Genomic DNA, 17,634 nt, shown 5'->3' on the forward strand with positions numbered 1-17,634 from the left:
GTCATTATTACAACAACAAAAAAAAAACAACAAAAATTGATTAATCGGTATTGGACTTTTTTTGGTGCTCCAATAAATCGGTATCGGCGTTGAAAAATCATAAACGTTTCGACCTCTAGTGTAGGCCCATACGGGCCCCTGGATGTTGTCACCAAGATGGGGAAGATAACAGACCAACATTGAGTTGTAAAGGTAAAAGGTAAAGGTAAATGTTGCTGTGTGCTAGTGAGCGAAAAAAGGTAGACCTAGTCAATATTAAAATAATAAAAATTAAATAAAGGATGTGGGAAGGCCGGGGGTACTACTTACGTGATGTCTGTGCGCTGGTAGCATCCTTGCAGCAGCGAGACAAGGAGGTCAGCCAGAAAGTCTATGTCCTGCTTCTGTAGCGCCTCTTCCAGCTCCTACCACACAGAAAGGAGAAGAGGTCAGCCAGTGAGTTATATGGAGATCCTCTTTTTAAGGTACGCAAAAATATTTGTTTTAAAGTCAGCATATAACATTTTATGGTTGGTATTAGTCACAGGTAGGCATGAAAAAGAAAAAAAAAGCTGTGTGATTCCAAAGTGATACGGATGCCCTGGAGTAAAACGGTAGGAGGTGATGAGAATTTAGGGTTTCCAAAACACTGTTTGACATTTTCAATGAAACAGGAGCTCTCGTAGCAAAACTTCGTTGAAGTGTGGATATTGGAACTAGTAAATTGTCAGAGCCATAAGGGACCAGAATCAGGCAGTATTTCACCTCGAGTCGAGTACGCTTGATCATGACAAACAACCATACTAGATAGGCTGTGTGTAGGGACTGGTTAGGGTGATTGAGTTGCTGGGGGGAGGGGGGGGACTAGCTCACAGGTTCTCAGAGGAGTCCTTTCTGCCAGCGGTTGGATGCGAGGTTCAAGTTCAACCCTGACCCCTCTCCTGCCTGGCATTGTGTAGCCACTATTGAGGGTTTATGAAGCGGCAGTAACCAGGAGAGCAAACTCTAAAGGCCCTGAAAGAGCCAAGGAGAGACGACAACAGGAGCCTAAGGACACCGTACAGACCGACCCCCCTCTCCTCCACTGTTACCCAGCATGCTTGCTCCCTCCCCGGGATACCCAAAGGCCCTCAGCTACAGAGCAGAGGCTGGGCAGAGACAAGGGAGGCTGAGGGCAAAAAACACTAATGCAAATGGCTCTATCAGCCAAGTCTCCAGTCTACTTAACCTTTCTTCCCACTTTCCTTGGATGCAAAGTCACCCTTCAGAATTGGCTATTCCACTTAAAAAGTAATCCGCCTGCAGCTGACCTCCCCACCACTCCCTTCTGTCTCCATCTACAGAATTTACTTCTAAATTCTCTGCATAAAACACATCTCCCCTCCACCAACAAACCTCCCCAAAGAAAAAAGCACGGTGACAGTCCAGAATTAACTGAAGGGTGAGGAGGCCCATTTCATTGTGCAGCCACAGCCTGCAGATTGCTGCCTCTCTCTAGATAAAACCCATCTAAGTGCTGGGGTCACTGGGGGGTCAGCCTCCACACCTCTTGGCTGTGGAGAAGCAAGGAAGCTAGGAGTCAACCATCAGTAGGATGAAAAACAGGGGGAGGGAGAGAGAGTGCATTAAAAACAGGATAAGTTGGATGTTTCTGCTATGGGATAAAAAAAATAAAAAAATCAGATAGCTACTCAGGACTGGTTGGTGGTGAAACAGAAACTGATTCTTTATCTCCAAGTACTACTATTAAAAAAGCAGAGTTCATTAAGCTGCTTGAGCACATTTCAAATGACCAATTTAAAAACCTATTGATCATGGTGGAAAATTAGACAGATTCTAATGGATCTAAAGAATAATTCAATATGAAGAGCCTGGGAGGAGGGAAGCTCACAACCTTGGGAGGGCCTGGAACTGGGGTGCCAGAAACCACAATAACATACACTAGGGTCAAACGTTTTAGACCACCTACACATCAAGTGCTTCTTTATTTGTACTATTTTCTACATTGTAGAATAAGAGTGAAGACATCAAAACTATGAAATAACACATATGGAATCATGTAGTAACCAAAAAAAGTGTTTTGAGCTGTTCTTGCCATAATATGGACTATCATAACTATTGTCACAACATCACTGATTTGCTCAAACGCGTTGAGGAAAGAAATTCCATAAATTAACTTAAGGCACACCTGTTAATTGAAATGCATTCCAGGTGACTCCATCATGAGGCTTTGGGCTCCCGATTGGCGCCGTGGTCTAAGACAGACCGAGAGACTGAAAAACAGCTTCTATCTCAAGGCCATCAGACTGTTAAACAGCCACCACTAACATTGAGTGGCTGCTGCCTACACACTGACACTGACTCAACTCCAGCCACTTTTTTAATAATGGGAATTGATGGGAAATGTTGTAAATATATCACTAGCCACTTTAAACAATGCTACCTTATATAATGTTACTTACCCTACATTATTCATCTCATATGCATACCTATATACTGTACTCTATATCATCAACTGCATCCTTATGTAATACATGCATCACTAGCCACTTTAACTATGCCACTTTGTTTACATACTCATCTCATATGTATATACTGTACTCGATACCATCTACTGTATCTTGCCTATGCTGCTCTGTACCATCACTCACTCATATATCCTTATGTACATATTCTTTATCCCCTTACACTGTGTATAAGACAGTAGTTTAGGAATTGTTAGTTAGATTACTTGTTGGTTATTACTGCATTGTCGGAACTAGAAGCACAAGCATTTCGCTACACTCGTATTAACATCTGCTAACCATGTGTATGTGACAAATAAAATTTGATTTGATTTGATTTTGACACTGCATCTCAGTGCAAGAGGAGTCAGGCTGTATCACATCCGGCCGTGATTGGGAGTCCCATAGGTTGGTGCACAATTGGCGTAGCGTCGTCCAGGTTTGGCCGTCAATGTAAATAAGAATTTGTTTTGAACTGACTTGCCTAGTTACATTTTTTTTGAATGAAAAAAAATGGTTGATAATTCTAGAGTTTTTACAGAATTTACAGTTGAAGTCGGAAGTTCACATACATTTAAACTCCGTTTTTCACAATTCCTGACATTTAAATCCTAGCAAAAATTCCCTTTCTTAGGACAGTTAGGATCACCACTTTATTTTAAGAATGTGAAACATCAGAATAATAGTAGAGAGAATGATTTCAGCTTTCCTTTCATCACATTCCCAGTGGGTCACAAGTTTACCTACACTCAACTAGTATTTGGTAGCATTGACTTTAAATTGTTCGACTTCGGTCAAATGTTTTGAGTAGCCTTCCACAAGCTTCCCACAATAAGTTGGGGGAATTTTGGCCCATTCCTCCTGACAGAGCTGGTGTAACAGAGTCAGGTTTGTAGGCCTCCTGGCTTGCACACGCCTTTTCAGTTCTGCCCACAAATTTTCTATAGGATTGGGGTCAGGGCTTTGTGATGGCCACTCCAATACCTTGACTTTGTTGTCCTTAAGCCATTTTGCCACAACTTTGGAAGTATGCTTGGGGTCAAATCCATTTGGAAAACCCACGTGTGACCAAGCTTTAACTTCTTGACTGATGTCTTGAGATGTTGCTTCAATATATCCACATAATTTTCCTTCCTCATGATGCCATCTATTTTGTGAAGTGCACCAGTCCCTCCTGCAGCAAAGCACCCTCACAACATGATGCTGCCACACCCGTGCTTCACGGTTGGGATGGTGTTCTTCGGCTTGCAAGCCTCCCCATTTTTCCTCTAAACATAACGATGGTCACTATGGCCAAACAGTTCTATTATTGTTTCATCAGACCAGAGGACATTTCTCCAAAAAGTATGATCTTTGTCCCCATGTGCAGTTGCAAAACATAGTCTGGCTTTTTTATGGCGGTTTTGGAGCAGTGAATTCTTCCTTGGGGAGCGGCCTAGGTTGTCGGTATAGGACTTGTTTTACTGTGGATATAGATAGTTTTGTATCCGTTTCCTCTAGCATCTTCACAAGGTCCTTTGCTGTAGTTCTAGGATTGACTTGCACTTTTTGCAACAAAGTACATTCTCTAGGAGACAGAACACGTCTGATTCCTCAGCGGTATGACAGCTGTGTGGTCCCATGGTGTTTATACTTACGTACTATTGTTTGTACAGATGAACATGGTACCTTCAGGCATTTGGAAATTGCTCCCAAGGATGAAGCAGACTTGTGAAGGTCTACATTTGTTTTTCTGAGGTCTTGGCTGATTTCTTTTGATTTTCCCATGATGTCAAGCAGAGCGGCACTGAGTTTGAAGGTAGGCCTTGAAATACATCCACAAGTACACCTCAAAATGACTCAAATGATGTCAATTATCCTATCAGAAGCATCTAAAGCCATGGCATCATTTTCTTGAATTTTCCCAAGCTGTTTAAAAGGCACAGTCAACTTAGTATACGTAAACTTCTAACTCACGGGAAGTGAAATAAATCTTTCTTCAAACAATTGTTGGGAAAATTAAATTGTGTCATGCAAAGTAGATGTCCTAAATGACTTGACAAAACTACAGTTTGTTAACAAGACATTTGTGGAGTGGTTGAAAAAGGGATTTAATGACTCCAGCCTAAGTGTATGTAAACTTCTGACTTCAGCTGTATATTTTAATTTGTTTAAGACTTTTTTTGGTTACTACATGATTCCATGTGTTATTTCATTAGTTTTGATGTCTTCACTATTATTCTACACTGTAAAAAATAGTAAAAATAAAGAAAAGCCTTAATGGGTAGGTGTTCTAAAACTTTTGACCATTAGCGTAGTTAGCTACCAGTAATGCTGAGCGATTCGTGTTTTTTGAAGCGGACTCAATTTTGGTTCCATTATAAAAAAAAAAAAAATTTAAATAAAAAATAAACGTTTTCAATTTGGGTTTTGATCATTTTTAAAACATTAAAATGCATTATGAAACAAAATCACAAATTTGAGCTTTTTAATTGACATTACCAAAGGCAAAAAGTTCAATTAAATTGTCAAAACATGAAAATATTCCATTGTCCAAATTGGGTAGACATCAATACAAAAAAAAGAAGACTATGAAATGTCCGTTGTGTAAATAACGAAGTTTTTATTTGACGACTTTTCCATTTTTCATTCCTTAAAGTTATGACAATCATTTGACTAGTTCTTCAAAGTAAATAGGCATACTTTCACAAACTGTCTATCCCACTCTCCTCGCTGTGTACATTCCGCTCTCATCCAGTCTGTGTGTATCTAACCTAAAGTAGCAGGCGTAAAGAAAATGTATCCATCTCTGTTATAGGCGGAAAGAACAGGTGCAATGGATTATGGTCAGTTCATTAACATATTTCTGTGCTGAACTATACCGAAGGAATAATATATACACTGCTCAAAAAAATAAAGGGAACACTAAAATAACACATCCTAGATCTGAATGAATGAAATATTCTTATTAAGACTTTTTTCTTAACATAGTTGAATGTGCTGACAACAAAATTACACAAAAATTATCAATGGAAATCAAATTTATCAACCCATGGCGGTCTGGATTTGGAGTCGCACTCAAAATTAAAGTGGAAAACCACACTACAGGCTGATCCAACTTTGATGTAATGTCCTTAAAACAAGTAAAAATGAGGCTCAGTAGTGTGTGTGGCCTCCACGTGCCTGTATGACCTCCCTACAATGCCTGGGCATGCTCCTGATGAGGTGGTGGATGGTCTCCTGAGGGATCTCCAGACCTGGAATAAAGCATCCGCCAACTCCTGGACAGTCTGTGGTGCAACGTGGCGTTGGTGGATGGAGCGAGACATGATGTCCCAGATGTGCTCAATTGAATTCAGGCCTGGGGAATGGGCGAGCCAGTCCATAGCATCAATGCCTTCCTCTTGCAGGAACTGCTGACACACTCCAGCCACATGAGGTCTAGCATTGTCTTGCATTAGGAGGAACCCAGGGCCAACCGCACCAGCATATGGTCTCACAAGGGGTCTGAGGATCTCATCTCGGTACCTAATGGCAGTCAGGCTACCACTGGCGAGGACATGGAGGGCTGTGCGGCCCCCCCAAAGAAATGCCACCCCACACCATGACTGACCCACCGCCAAACCGGTCATGCTGGAGGATGTTGCAGGCAGCAGAACATTCTCCACGGCGTCTCCAACTGTCACATGTGCTCAGTGTGAACCTGCTTTCATCTGTGAAGAGCACAGGACGCCAGTGGCGAATTTGCCAATCTTGGTGTTCTCTGGCATATGCCAAAAGTCCTGCACGGTGTTGGCCTGTAAGCACAACCCCCACCTGTGGACGTCGGGCCCTCATACCACTCTCATGGAGTCTGTTTATGACGGTTTGAGCAGACACATGCACATTTGTGGCCTGCTGGAGGTCATTTTGCAGGGCTCTGGCAGTGCTCCTCCTGCTCCTCCTTTCAAAGGCGGAGGTAGCGGTCCTGCTGCTGGATTGTTGCCCTCCTACGGCCTCCTCCAAGTCTCCTGATGTACTGGCCTGTCTCCTGGTAGCGCCTCCATGCTCTGGACACGACGCTGACAGACACAGCAAACCTTCTTGCCACAGCTTGCATTGATGTGCCATCCTGGATGAGCTGCACTACCTGAGCCACTTGTGAGGGTAGTAGACTCCATCTCATGCTACCACTAGAGTGAAAGCACCGCCAGCATTCAAAAGTGACCAAAACATCAGCCAGGAAGCATAGGAACTGAGAAGTGGTCTGTGGTCACCACCTGCAGAACCACTCCTTTATTGGGGGTGTCTTGCTAATTGCCCATAATTTCCACCTGTTGTCTATTCCATTTGCACAACAGCATGTGAAATGTATTGTCAATCAGTGTTGCTTCCTAAGTGGACAGTTTGATTTCACAGAAGTGTGATTGACTTGGAGTTACATTGTGTTGTTTAAGTGTTCCCTTTATTTTTTTGAGCAGTGCATAACCGCCGCCATGTGCAATAAAGATTTTACTGAGATACAGTTCATATAAAGGAAAATCAGTCAATTTGAATAAATTCATTAGGCCCTAATCTATGGATTTCACATGACTGGGCAGGGGCACAGCCATGGGTAGGCCGGGGAGGGCATCGGCCCACCCAATATGCAGCCAGGCCCACCCGCTGCGGAGGCAGGCCCAGACACTCAGAATGAGTTTTACAAACAATTTAACAATTTATTACAGACATAAATACTCCTCTGCACCCCCTCTCCAATAGACGATCCCATAGGTGAAGAAGCCAGATGTTGGAGGTCCTGGGCTGGCGTAGTTACAAGTGGTCTGCAGTTGTGAGACCGGGTGGATGCACTGGAAATTTCTCTAAAACGACATTAGAGTCAGCTTATGGCAGAGAAGTTAACATTAAATTCTCTGGCAATACCTCTGGTGGACATTCCAGCAGTCAGTGTGCCAATTGCACACTCCATTAAAACTTCAGACATCTGTGGCATTGTGTTGTTTGACAAACCTGCACATTTTAAAGTGGCCTTTAATTGTCCCTAGCACAAGGTGCACCTGTGTAGTGATCCTGCTGTTTAATCAGCGTCTTGATATGCCACACCTGTCAGGTGGATGTATTACCTCGGCAAAAGAGAAATGCTCACTCAGAGATGTAAACAAATTTGTGCACAAAATGACAGAAATTAGCCTTTTGTGAATATGGAACATTTCTGGGATATTTTGTTTCAGCTCATGACACATAGGACCCACACTTTACATGGTGCGGTTACATTTTTTGTTCAATGTAGGTTGAATATTTGATTTATGAAAACTACAACTCCCTTCAGCCCAGTGTCCCACATTTATCAACTTGATTTCTCTTTTTAGAGAAAACGATGCGATGGGCTCACACAAGAAACTAAAATACGATTCAAGTAATTGAACAGACATTTTTTTATTTTTTTTATTTTACCTTTATTTAACCAGGCAAGTCAGTTAAGAACAAATTCTTATTTTCAATGACGGCCTGGGAACAGTGGGTTAACTGCCTGTTCAAGGGCAGAACGACAGATTTGTACCTTGTCAGCTCGGGGGTTTGAACTCACAACCTTTCGGGTAGTAGTCCAACGCTCTAACCGCTAGGCCACCCTGCCGCCCCATCAAATCAAATTGTACTGGTCACATACACATCGTTAGCAGATGTTATTGAAAGTGTAGTGTAATGACTTAAATGTAATGTAAATGTAGTGAAATGCGTGTGCTTCTACAGTGCCTTGCGAAAGTATTCGGCCCCCTTGAACTTTGCGAACTTTTGCCACATTTCAGGCTTCAAACAAAGATATAAAACTGTATTTCTTTGTGAAGAATCAACAACAAGTGGAACACAATCATGAAGTGGAACGACATTTATTGGATATATCAAACTTTTTTAACAAATCAAAAACTGAAAAATTGGGCATGCAAAATTATTCAGCCCCCTTAAGTTAATACTTTGTAGCGCCACCTTTTGCTGCGATTACAGCTGTAAGTCGCTTGGGGTATGTCTATCAGTTTTGCACATCGAGAGACTGACATTTTTTCCCATTCCTCCTTGCAAAACAGCTCGAGCTCAGTGAGGTTGGATGGAGAGCATTTGTGCACAGCAGTTTTCAGTTCTTTCCACAGATTCTCAATTGGATTCAGGTCTGGACTTTGACTTGGCCATTCTAATACCTGGATATGTTTATTTTTGAACCATTCCATTGTAGATTTTGCTTTATGTTTTGGATCATTGTCTTGTTGGAAGACAAATGTCCGTCCCAGTCTCAGGTCTTTTGCAGACTCCATCAGGTTTTCTTCCAGAATGGTCCTGTATTTGGATCCATCCATCTTCCCATCAATTTTAACCATCTTCCCTGTCCCTGCTGAAGAAAAGCAAGCCCAAACCATGATGCTGCCACCACCATGTTTGACAGTGGGAATGGTGTGTTCATGGTGATGAGCTGTGTTGCTTTTACGCCAAACATAACGTTTTGCATTGTTGCCAAAAAGTTCAATTTTGGTTTCATCTGACCAGAGCACCTTCTTCCACATGTTTGGTGTGTCTCCCAGGTGGCTTGTGGCAAACTTTAAACGGCACTTTTTATGGATATCTTTAAGAAATGGCTTTCTTCTTGCCACTTCCATAAAGGCCAGATTTGTGCAATATACGACTGATTGTTGTCCTATGGACAGAGTCTCCCACCTCAGCTGTAGATCTCTGCAGTTCATCCAGAGTGATCATGGGCCTCTTGGCTGCATCTCTGATCAGTCTTCTCCTTGTATGAGCTGAAAGTTCAAATCAAATTTTATTTGTCACATACACATACACAGATGTTAATGCGAGTGTAGCGAAATGCTTGTGCTTCTAGTTCCGACAATGCAGTAATAACCAACAAGTAATCTAACTAACAATTCCTAAACTACTGTCTTATACACAGTGTAAGGGGATAAAGAATATGTACATAAGGATATATGAATGAGTGATGGTACAGAGCAGCATAGGCAAGATACAGTAGACGGTATCGAGTACAGTATATACATATGAGATGAGTATGTAAACAAAGTGGCATAGTTAAAGTGGCTAGTGATACATGTATTACATAAGGATGCAGTCGATGATATAGAGTACAGTATATACTTATGCATATGAGATATATAATGTTACTTACCCTACATTATTCAAGGTAGCATTGTTTAAAGTGGCAAGTGATATATTTACATCATTTCCCATCAATTCCCATTATTAAAGTGGCTGGAGTTGAGTCAGTGTCAGTGTGTTGGCAGCAGCCACTCAATGTTAGTGGTGGCTGTTTAACAGTCTGATGGCCTTGAGACTGAAAAACAGCTTCTGTCTCTCGGTCCCAGCTTTGATGCACCTGTACTGACCTCGTCTTCTGGATGATAGCGGGGTGAACAGGCAGTGGCTCGGGTGGTTGATGTCCTTGATGATCTTTATGGCCTTCCTGTAACATCGGGTGGTGTAGGTGTCCTGGAGGGCAGGTAGTTTGCCCCCGGTGATGCGTTGTGCAGACCTCACTACCCTCTGGAGAGCCTTACGGTTGAGGGCGGAGCAGTTGCCGTACCAGGCGGTGATACAGCCCGCCAGGATGCTCTCGATTGTGCATCTGTAGAAGTTTGTGAGTGCTTTTGGTGACAAGCCGAATTTCTTCAGCCTCCTGAGGTTGAAGAGGCGCTGCTGCGCCTTCTTCACGATGCTGTCTGTGTGAGTGGACCAATTCAGTTTGTCTGTGATGTGTATGCCGAGGAACTTAAAACTTGCTACTCTCTCCACTACTGTTCCATCGATGTGGATAGGGGGTTGTTCCCTCTGCTGTTTCCTGAAGTCCACAATCATCTCCTTAGTTTTGTTGACGTTGAGTGTGAGGTTATTTTCCTGACACCACACTCCGAGGGCCCTCACCTCCTCCCTGTAGGCCGTCTCGTCGTTGTTGGTAATCAAGCCTACCACTGTTGTGTTGTCCGCAAACTTGATGATTGAGTTGGAGGCGTGCGTGGCCACGCAGTCGTGGGTGAACAGGGAGTACAGGAGAGGGCTCAGAACGCACCCTTGTGGGGCCCCAGTGTTGAGGATCAGCGGGGAGGAGATGTTACCTACCCTCACCACCTGGGGGCGGCCCGTCAGGAAGTCCAGTACCCAGTTGCACAGGGCGGGGTCGAGACCCAGGGTCTCGAGCTTGATGACGAGCTTGGAGGGTACTATGGTGTTGAATGCCGAGTTGTAGTCGAACAGCATTCTCACATAGGTATTCCTCTTGTCCAGATGGGTTAGGGCAGTGTGCAGTGTGGTTGAGATTGCATCGTCTGTGGACCTATTTGGGCGGTAAGCAAATTGGAGTGGGTCTAGGGTGTCAGGTAGGGTGAAGGTGATATGGTCCTTGACTTGTCTCTCAAAGCACTTCATGATGACGGAAGTGAATGCTACGGGGCGGTAGCCGTTTAGCTCAGTTACCTTAGCTTTCTTGGGAACAGGAACGATGGTGGCCCTCTTGAAGCATGTGGGAACAGCAGACTGGTTTAGGGATTGATTGAATATGTCCGTAAACACACCAGCCAGCTGGTCTGCGCATGCTCTGAGGGCGCGGCTGGGGATGCCGTCTGGGCCTGCAGCCTTGCGAGGGTTAACACGTTTAAATGTTTTACTCACCTCGGCTGCAGTGAAGGAGAGACCGCATGTTTCCGTTGCAGGCCGTGTCAGTGGCACTGTATTGTCCTCAAAGCGGGCAAAAAAGTTATTTAGTCTGCCTGGGAGCAAGACATCCTGGTCCGTGACTGGGCTGGATTTCTTCCTGTAGTCCGTGATTGACTGTAGACCCTGCCACATGCCTCTTGTGTCTGAGCCGTTGAATTGAGATTCTACTTTGTCTCTGTACTGACGCTTAGCTTGTTTGATAGCCTTACGGAGGGAATAGCTGCACTGTTTGTATTCAGTCATGTTACCAGACACCTTGCCCTGATTGAAAGCAGTGGTTCGCGCTTTCAGTTTCACGCGAATGCTGCCATCAATCCACGGTTTCTGGTTAGGGAATGTTTTAATTGTTGCTATGGGAACGACATCTTCAACGCACGTTCTAATGAACTCGCACACCGAATCAGCGTATTCGTCAATGTTGTTATCTGACGCAATACAAAACATGTCCCAGTCCACGTGATGGAAGCAGTATTGGAGTGTGGAGTCAGCTTGGTCGGACCAGCGTTGGACAGACCTCAGCGTGGGAGCTTCTTTTAGTTTTTGTCTGTAGGCAGGTATCAGCAAAATGGAGTCGTGGTCAGCTTTTCCGAAAGGGGGCGGGGCAGGGCCTTATATGCGTCGCGGAAGTTAGAGTAACAGTGATCCAAGGTTTTTCCACCCACTGGTTGCGCAATCGATATGCTGATACAATTTAGGGAGTCTTGTTTTCAGATTAGCCTTGTTAAAATCCCCAGCAACAATGAATGCAGCCTCCGGATAAATGGTTTCCAGTTTGCAAAGAGTTAAATAAAGTTCGTTCAGAGGCATCGATGTGTCTGCTTGGGGGGGGGGGGGGTGGGGTATATCCGGCTGTGATTATAATCTAAGAGAATTCTCTTGGTAGATAATGCGGTCTACATTTGATTGTGAGGAATTCTAAATCAGGTGAACAGAAGGATTTGAGTTCCTGTATGTTTCTTTCATCGCACCATGCCTCGTTAGCCATAAGGCATACACCCCCACCCCTCTTCTTACCAGAAAGGTGTTTGTTTCTGTCGGCGCGATGCGTGGAGAAACCCGTTGGCTGCACCGCTTTGGATAGCGTCTCTCCAGTGAGCCATGTTTCCGTGAAGCACAGAACGTTACAGTCTCTGATGTCCCTCTGGAATGCTACCCTTGCTCGGATTTCATCAACCTTGTTGTCAAGAGACTGGACATTGGCAAGAAGAATGCTAGGAAGTGGGGCACGATGTGCCCGTCTCCGTAGTCTGACCAGAAGACCGCCTCGTTTCCCTCTTTTTCGGAGTCATTTTTTTGGGTCGCTGCATGCGATCCATTCCGTTGTCCTGTTTGTAAGGCAGAACACAGGATCCGCGTCGCGAAAAACATATTCTTGGTCGTACTGATGGTGAGTTGACGCTGATCTTATATACAGCAGTTCTTCTCGACTGTATGTAATGAAACCTAAGATGACCTGGGGTACTAATGTAAGAAATAACACGTAAAAAAAAACTGCATAGTTTCCTAGGAACACGAAGCAAGGCGGCCATCTCTGTCGGCGCCGGAAGCTATTAGAGGGACGGCCAGGTCTTAGTAGATTTGCAGTGGTCTGATACTCCTTCCATTTTAATATTATCTCTTGCACAGTGCTCCTTGGGATGTTTAAAGCTTGGGAAATCTTTTTGTATCCAAATCCGGCTTTAAACTTCTTCACAACAGTATCTCGGACCTGCCTGGTGTGTTCCTTGTTCTTCATGATGCTCTCTGCGCTTTTAACGGACCTCTGAGACTATCACAGTGCAGGTGCATTTATATGGAGACTTGATTACACACAGATGGATTGTGTTTATCATCATTAGTCATTTAGGTCAACATTGGATCATTCAGAGATCCTCACTGAACTTCTGGAGAGAGTTTGCTGCACTCAAAGTAAAGGGGCTGAATAATTTTGCACGCCCAACTTTTCGGTTTTTAATTTGTTAAAGTTTGAAATATCCAATAAATGGTCGTTCCACTTCATGATTGTGTCCCACTTGTTGTTGATTCTTCACAAAAAAAATACAGTTTTATATCTTTATGTTTGAAGCCTGAAATGTGGCAAAAGGTCGCAAAGTTCAAGGGGGCCGAATACTTTCGCAAGGCACTGTACTTCCAACAGGGCAGAAATATCTGTCAATTCCACAACAACTTCCTAAAACACACACAATTCTAGGTAAAGGAATAAAAATATATACACACAAATATATGAATGAGCAATGACAGAGCGGCATAGGCAAGATGCAATAGATGGTTTAAAATACAGTATATACATACATGAGATGAGTGATGCAAGATATGTAAACATGTTTATTAAAAGTGGACAATGATTTCACGTCTGTATGTAGGCAGCAGCCTCTGTTAGTAATGGCTGTTTAAAAGTCTGATGGCTTAGAGAGGAAGTTGTTTTTTATGCTCAATTGTACATCTGTAAAAGTTTGACAATTTTAGTTGACAGGACAAATTTCTTCAGCCTCCTGATGTTGAAGAAGCACTGTTGCTCCTTGACCACACTGTCTGTGTGCGTGGAACATTTCAGTTTGTCAGTGATATCGACGTCGGGGAACTTAAAACGTTCCACCTTCTCCACTGCTGTCCCGTCGATGTGGATAGGGGAGTGCTCCCTTTGCTGTTTCCTGAAGTCCACGATCATCCCCTTTGGTTTGGTTGACGTTGAGTGAGAGGTTGTTTTCCTGACACCACATCCCGAGTGCCCTCACCTCCTCCCTGTAGGCGGTCTCGTCATTGTTGGTAATAAAGCCTCTACTATAGAAACGTCTGCAAACTTGATAATTGAGTTGTAGGCGTGCATTGCCACGCAGTCATGGGTGAACAGGCAGTACAGGAGGGGGCTGAGCACGCACCCCTCTGGGGCCCTAGTGTTGAGGGTCAGCAAAGTGGAGATGTTGTTTCCTACCTTCACCACCTGGGGGCGGTCTGTCAGAAAGTCCAGGACCCAATTGCACAAGGTGGGGTTGAGACCCAGGGTTTCTTACATTGGTATTCCTCTTGTCCAGATGGAATAGGGAAGTGTGCAGTGTGATGGCGATTGCATCGTCTGTGGACCTATTGGGGCAATAAGAAACTTAAAGTGAGTCTAGGGTGAATGTAAGGTTGAGGTGATATGATCCTTGGTCTCTCCAAGCACTTCATGATGACAAAAGTGACTGCACAGTGCGATAGTAATTTAGTTCAGTTACCTTAGCCTTCTTGGGAACAGGAATAATGGTGGCCATCTTGAAGCATGTGGGGGACAGCAGACCGGTATAGGGACAAATTGAATATGTCCGTAAACACACCAGCCAGCTGGTCTGCGCATGCTCTGAGGACACAGCTCGGGATGACTTCTGGGCCGGCAGCCTTCTGAGGGTTAGCACGTTTAAATGTCTTACATCGGCCACGGAGAAGGAGAGCTCACAGTCCTTGGTAACGGGCTGCGTCGGTAGCACTGTATTAGCGGGCCGTCGGTGTCCGTGACAGGCCGTGACCCTGACATCGGTCAATAATGGCGCCGGGGAGGATGGCTGCAGTTTTACGGTCTCCTAACCAACTGTGCTATTTTGTGTTTTTCCCCCACATTGTTTCTAACCTATTTTGTACATAATGTTGCTGCTACAGTCTCCTATGATCGAAAAGAGCTTCTGGATATCAGAACAGCGATTACTCGCCTCGAACTGGACAAAGATCTTGTCTTTAATGAGTCTGACGCGAAGGATGTACTGCTTCTCCTAGACCAGGCCCAAATTCCCATAATTTGCGTGTAGAAAATATGGAAATACAGGGGGTGGAGATCGGGGTGCCTTGTGAGAATATGTCGGCAACTGGGTAACCCACCTCTACCATCCATTCTACTGAAGCAATTAGGCCCGAGGGGGTGTGGGATATGGCCTATATACCCTGGCTAAGGGCTGTTCCTAGGCACGACGCAACACGGAATGGTACATTGGCCATACACCACAAACCTCTGAGGTGCCTTACTGCTACTATAAACTGGTTGCCAATGTAATTACAGCAGTAAAAATAAATGTTGTCATACCCGTGGTATACTGCTTTCAACCAAATCACTCTGTTCTAGACTATCCTACCAACAGGACATTAAAAACTGTAATATCTTATGTTTTACAGAGTCGTTGCGACAGGGATAATATACAGTTGGCTGGGTTTTCCATGCATTGGCAGGACAGGACAGCTACGTCTGGTAAGACGGGGGGGGTGTGTGTGATATATGTCAATAACAGCTGGTCCAATGTCTAATATTAAGGAAGTCTCGAGGTACTGCTAGCCTGAGAAAAAGTACCTCATTATAAGCTGTAGACCACACTAACTGCCAAGAGAGTTCTCATCTATATTATTAGTAGCTGTCCATCTACCACCACAAATGATGCTGGCACTCGACTGCACTCACCGAGCTGTGTAAGGCCATAAGCAAAAAAGAAAATGCACATCCAGAAGTTGCGCTCCTAGTGGCCGGGGACATTAATGTAGGCACACTTAAATCCGTTTTAACTAATATCTACCAGTGTGCAACTAGAGGAAATATATATATATTTTTTTAAACTCTAGACCACCTTTGCTCCACATACAGAGACGCATTCAAAGCGCTCCCTCGCCCGGATGCTATGATACAAGACTGTTATGCTGCAACTCTATTTCTTGAACTGCATAGTTCAAATACAAATTTGATAACCGACCGACCCGACCCCCCCCCCCAAAAATGTGATTACTCACTCAGCACTAGCTACCAGTAGCGTACCGCAGTTTCGGAGGCCCACATGGTCTGAGAAGGGGGGGGGGGGCTAAGAAAAAAAGTTTATGGGAAAAACAGCTAACTTCCTACAAATCTATACATTTTGCCATGAGCAAATAGAAACATCTGTAGTTTTATAGCTAATCTACATGTTTTGGAATGAGGCTGAGAGAAATGTATATTTTTAAAGCTAATTTCCTGCATCTCTACACCTGACCTGTTTTAGGAATCTAGGCATACGTCGCACATCACGTGACAGAAGGCACATTTTAACTTTTATTTATCGTAATGCTCTTGTCAGAAACGCAAACTTTCATGTGCCTTAACCCAACTTTTACTCCATCTGTAAATACAAATAAAATGGTTCAAATTAAGAGCCTAGATGGTTTAGACATGAAAATAGACATGGCTAGCAGGAAGGTTCCTGATTGGCTGAGATAATGGATGGTCAGGACATGCCGGGAGATAAGTTTAGATTGGTCTGCTATGTAGCATGCTTCTGTCTACAATGTGAGCTGCTCAGAATGTGCTGACAATCCTTTGTAGTCTTTTTTGAAAGATGCAGTATAAGATTAGCCCTCGAGAGGTTTCTACTTTTCTTATCAATATTGAGGCCCTGAATTTAGCAGGCGCTATTGACAGATCAGTTGGAAAAAGTTGTGATGGGCTACTTTCTGCACATGCCACGGTCAGTATGAACCATAATGACTTGACAACGCTGGCTAAACAAGATGTAGCTACAAACGAAATGGAGTTAAATGGTTCCAGTCTGCCGTGAAGCGTTCATCCATGTATACAAGTAAGAGTATAGCTACATTCAGATATAAGTTTCAAATGTCAGAAAGTCATTTTCATTGCAAGCTAAAGAATACTGTTAACCAACTAGCGAATGTTAGCTTGCTGGCTCGCTAACGTTTATGTATATGATCTGTGTAGTATTATTATCAGAAATCCATTTGCATGGCTAGTTATAGCCTAATGTTCACTAGCTAGCTAACATTGAACCAAGTTGGTTAGTTTGAACTAGATGCAGATTCATACAACAGCTATGACAATCAGTTTGTATTGGTGGTAGTAGCATAAATTGGCACAATCCTGGTTTATTGTTGAGCTAACTAGCGAAATATCAAAAACAAAGACTCCACTTTGCCAGATGATTACAGGACCCATCAAGTTAACCAGGTGTGTCTGGGGGTGAATACAGCCATCTATTGTATTTCATGAACATGTGTACACGTCTAAACAACAACAGTGACCCCTCCACTAAGGTGGATGTGGCTGGTGGGGAAGAGGTATAGCATTTCTTTCACATGACCCATCAATTTAGACAAGTGTGTCTGGGTAAGCATCATCTAATAATTATAAAATACTTATCTGGACACTCAGTTTTTGATATTGTTACAATTCAAGTAGCCATTTCACTGTACCATTTACATATTCTGTATCCTGTGCATGTGACAAACTTGAAGTTGAAATTGAGTTTCTATTTCAGGAAAAACATCTTGCTTTCCAATGTTAGTCAGAAAGGATCTTGTTCAAAGCACTATCAGTGCTGGATTGTGGTGATATTGTCTATATGCAGGGCTCAGCAAGTACCTTACATTCTGGACACTATCATGGAGCTTTAAAATGTATTACAAATGCTGGATCACTCACCCATCACTGTGTGTATGCTATGGTGCAATGGACCCCTCTCTCCACCAGGAGGCTAAGGCACTG

The 17,634-nt window shown here is 43.7% G+C and overlaps 2 protein-coding genes across 3 annotated transcripts in view; one reads left to right on the top strand and one right to left on the bottom strand.

The window, feature by feature from the left end:
• The window catches only part of LOC135509142 (chromatin remodeling regulator CECR2-like), a 65,437-nt gene that overhangs the window by 30,581 nt on the left and 17,222 nt on the right, over positions 1-17,634 (bottom strand). Inside the window, 1 exon segment of the mRNA XM_064929543.1 lies at positions 310-404. Within this exon segment, the coding sequence (XP_064785615.1) occupies positions 310-404 (95 nt within the window).
• Positions 1-17,634, top strand: part of LOC135509145 (mitochondrial glutamate carrier 1-like) — a 48,560-nt gene that overhangs the window by 2,658 nt on the left and 28,268 nt on the right. Inside the window, exon 2 of one of the 2 annotated variants that reach the window (XM_064929548.1) lies at positions 15,294-15,366. The exons of the other annotated variant lie outside the window; for it this stretch is intronic. The gene's annotated coding sequence lies outside the window, so the exon portion shown is untranslated. The remainder of the gene's footprint in view (positions 1-15,293; positions 15,367-17,634) is intronic. 2 annotated transcript variants of the gene reach the window in all.

This window comes from Oncorhynchus masou, chromosome 22 (assembly GCF_036934945.1).
Source record: "Oncorhynchus masou masou isolate Uvic2021 chromosome 22, UVic_Omas_1.1, whole genome shotgun sequence".
Classification (NCBI taxonomy): domain Eukaryota; kingdom Metazoa; phylum Chordata; class Actinopteri; order Salmoniformes; family Salmonidae; genus Oncorhynchus; species Oncorhynchus masou.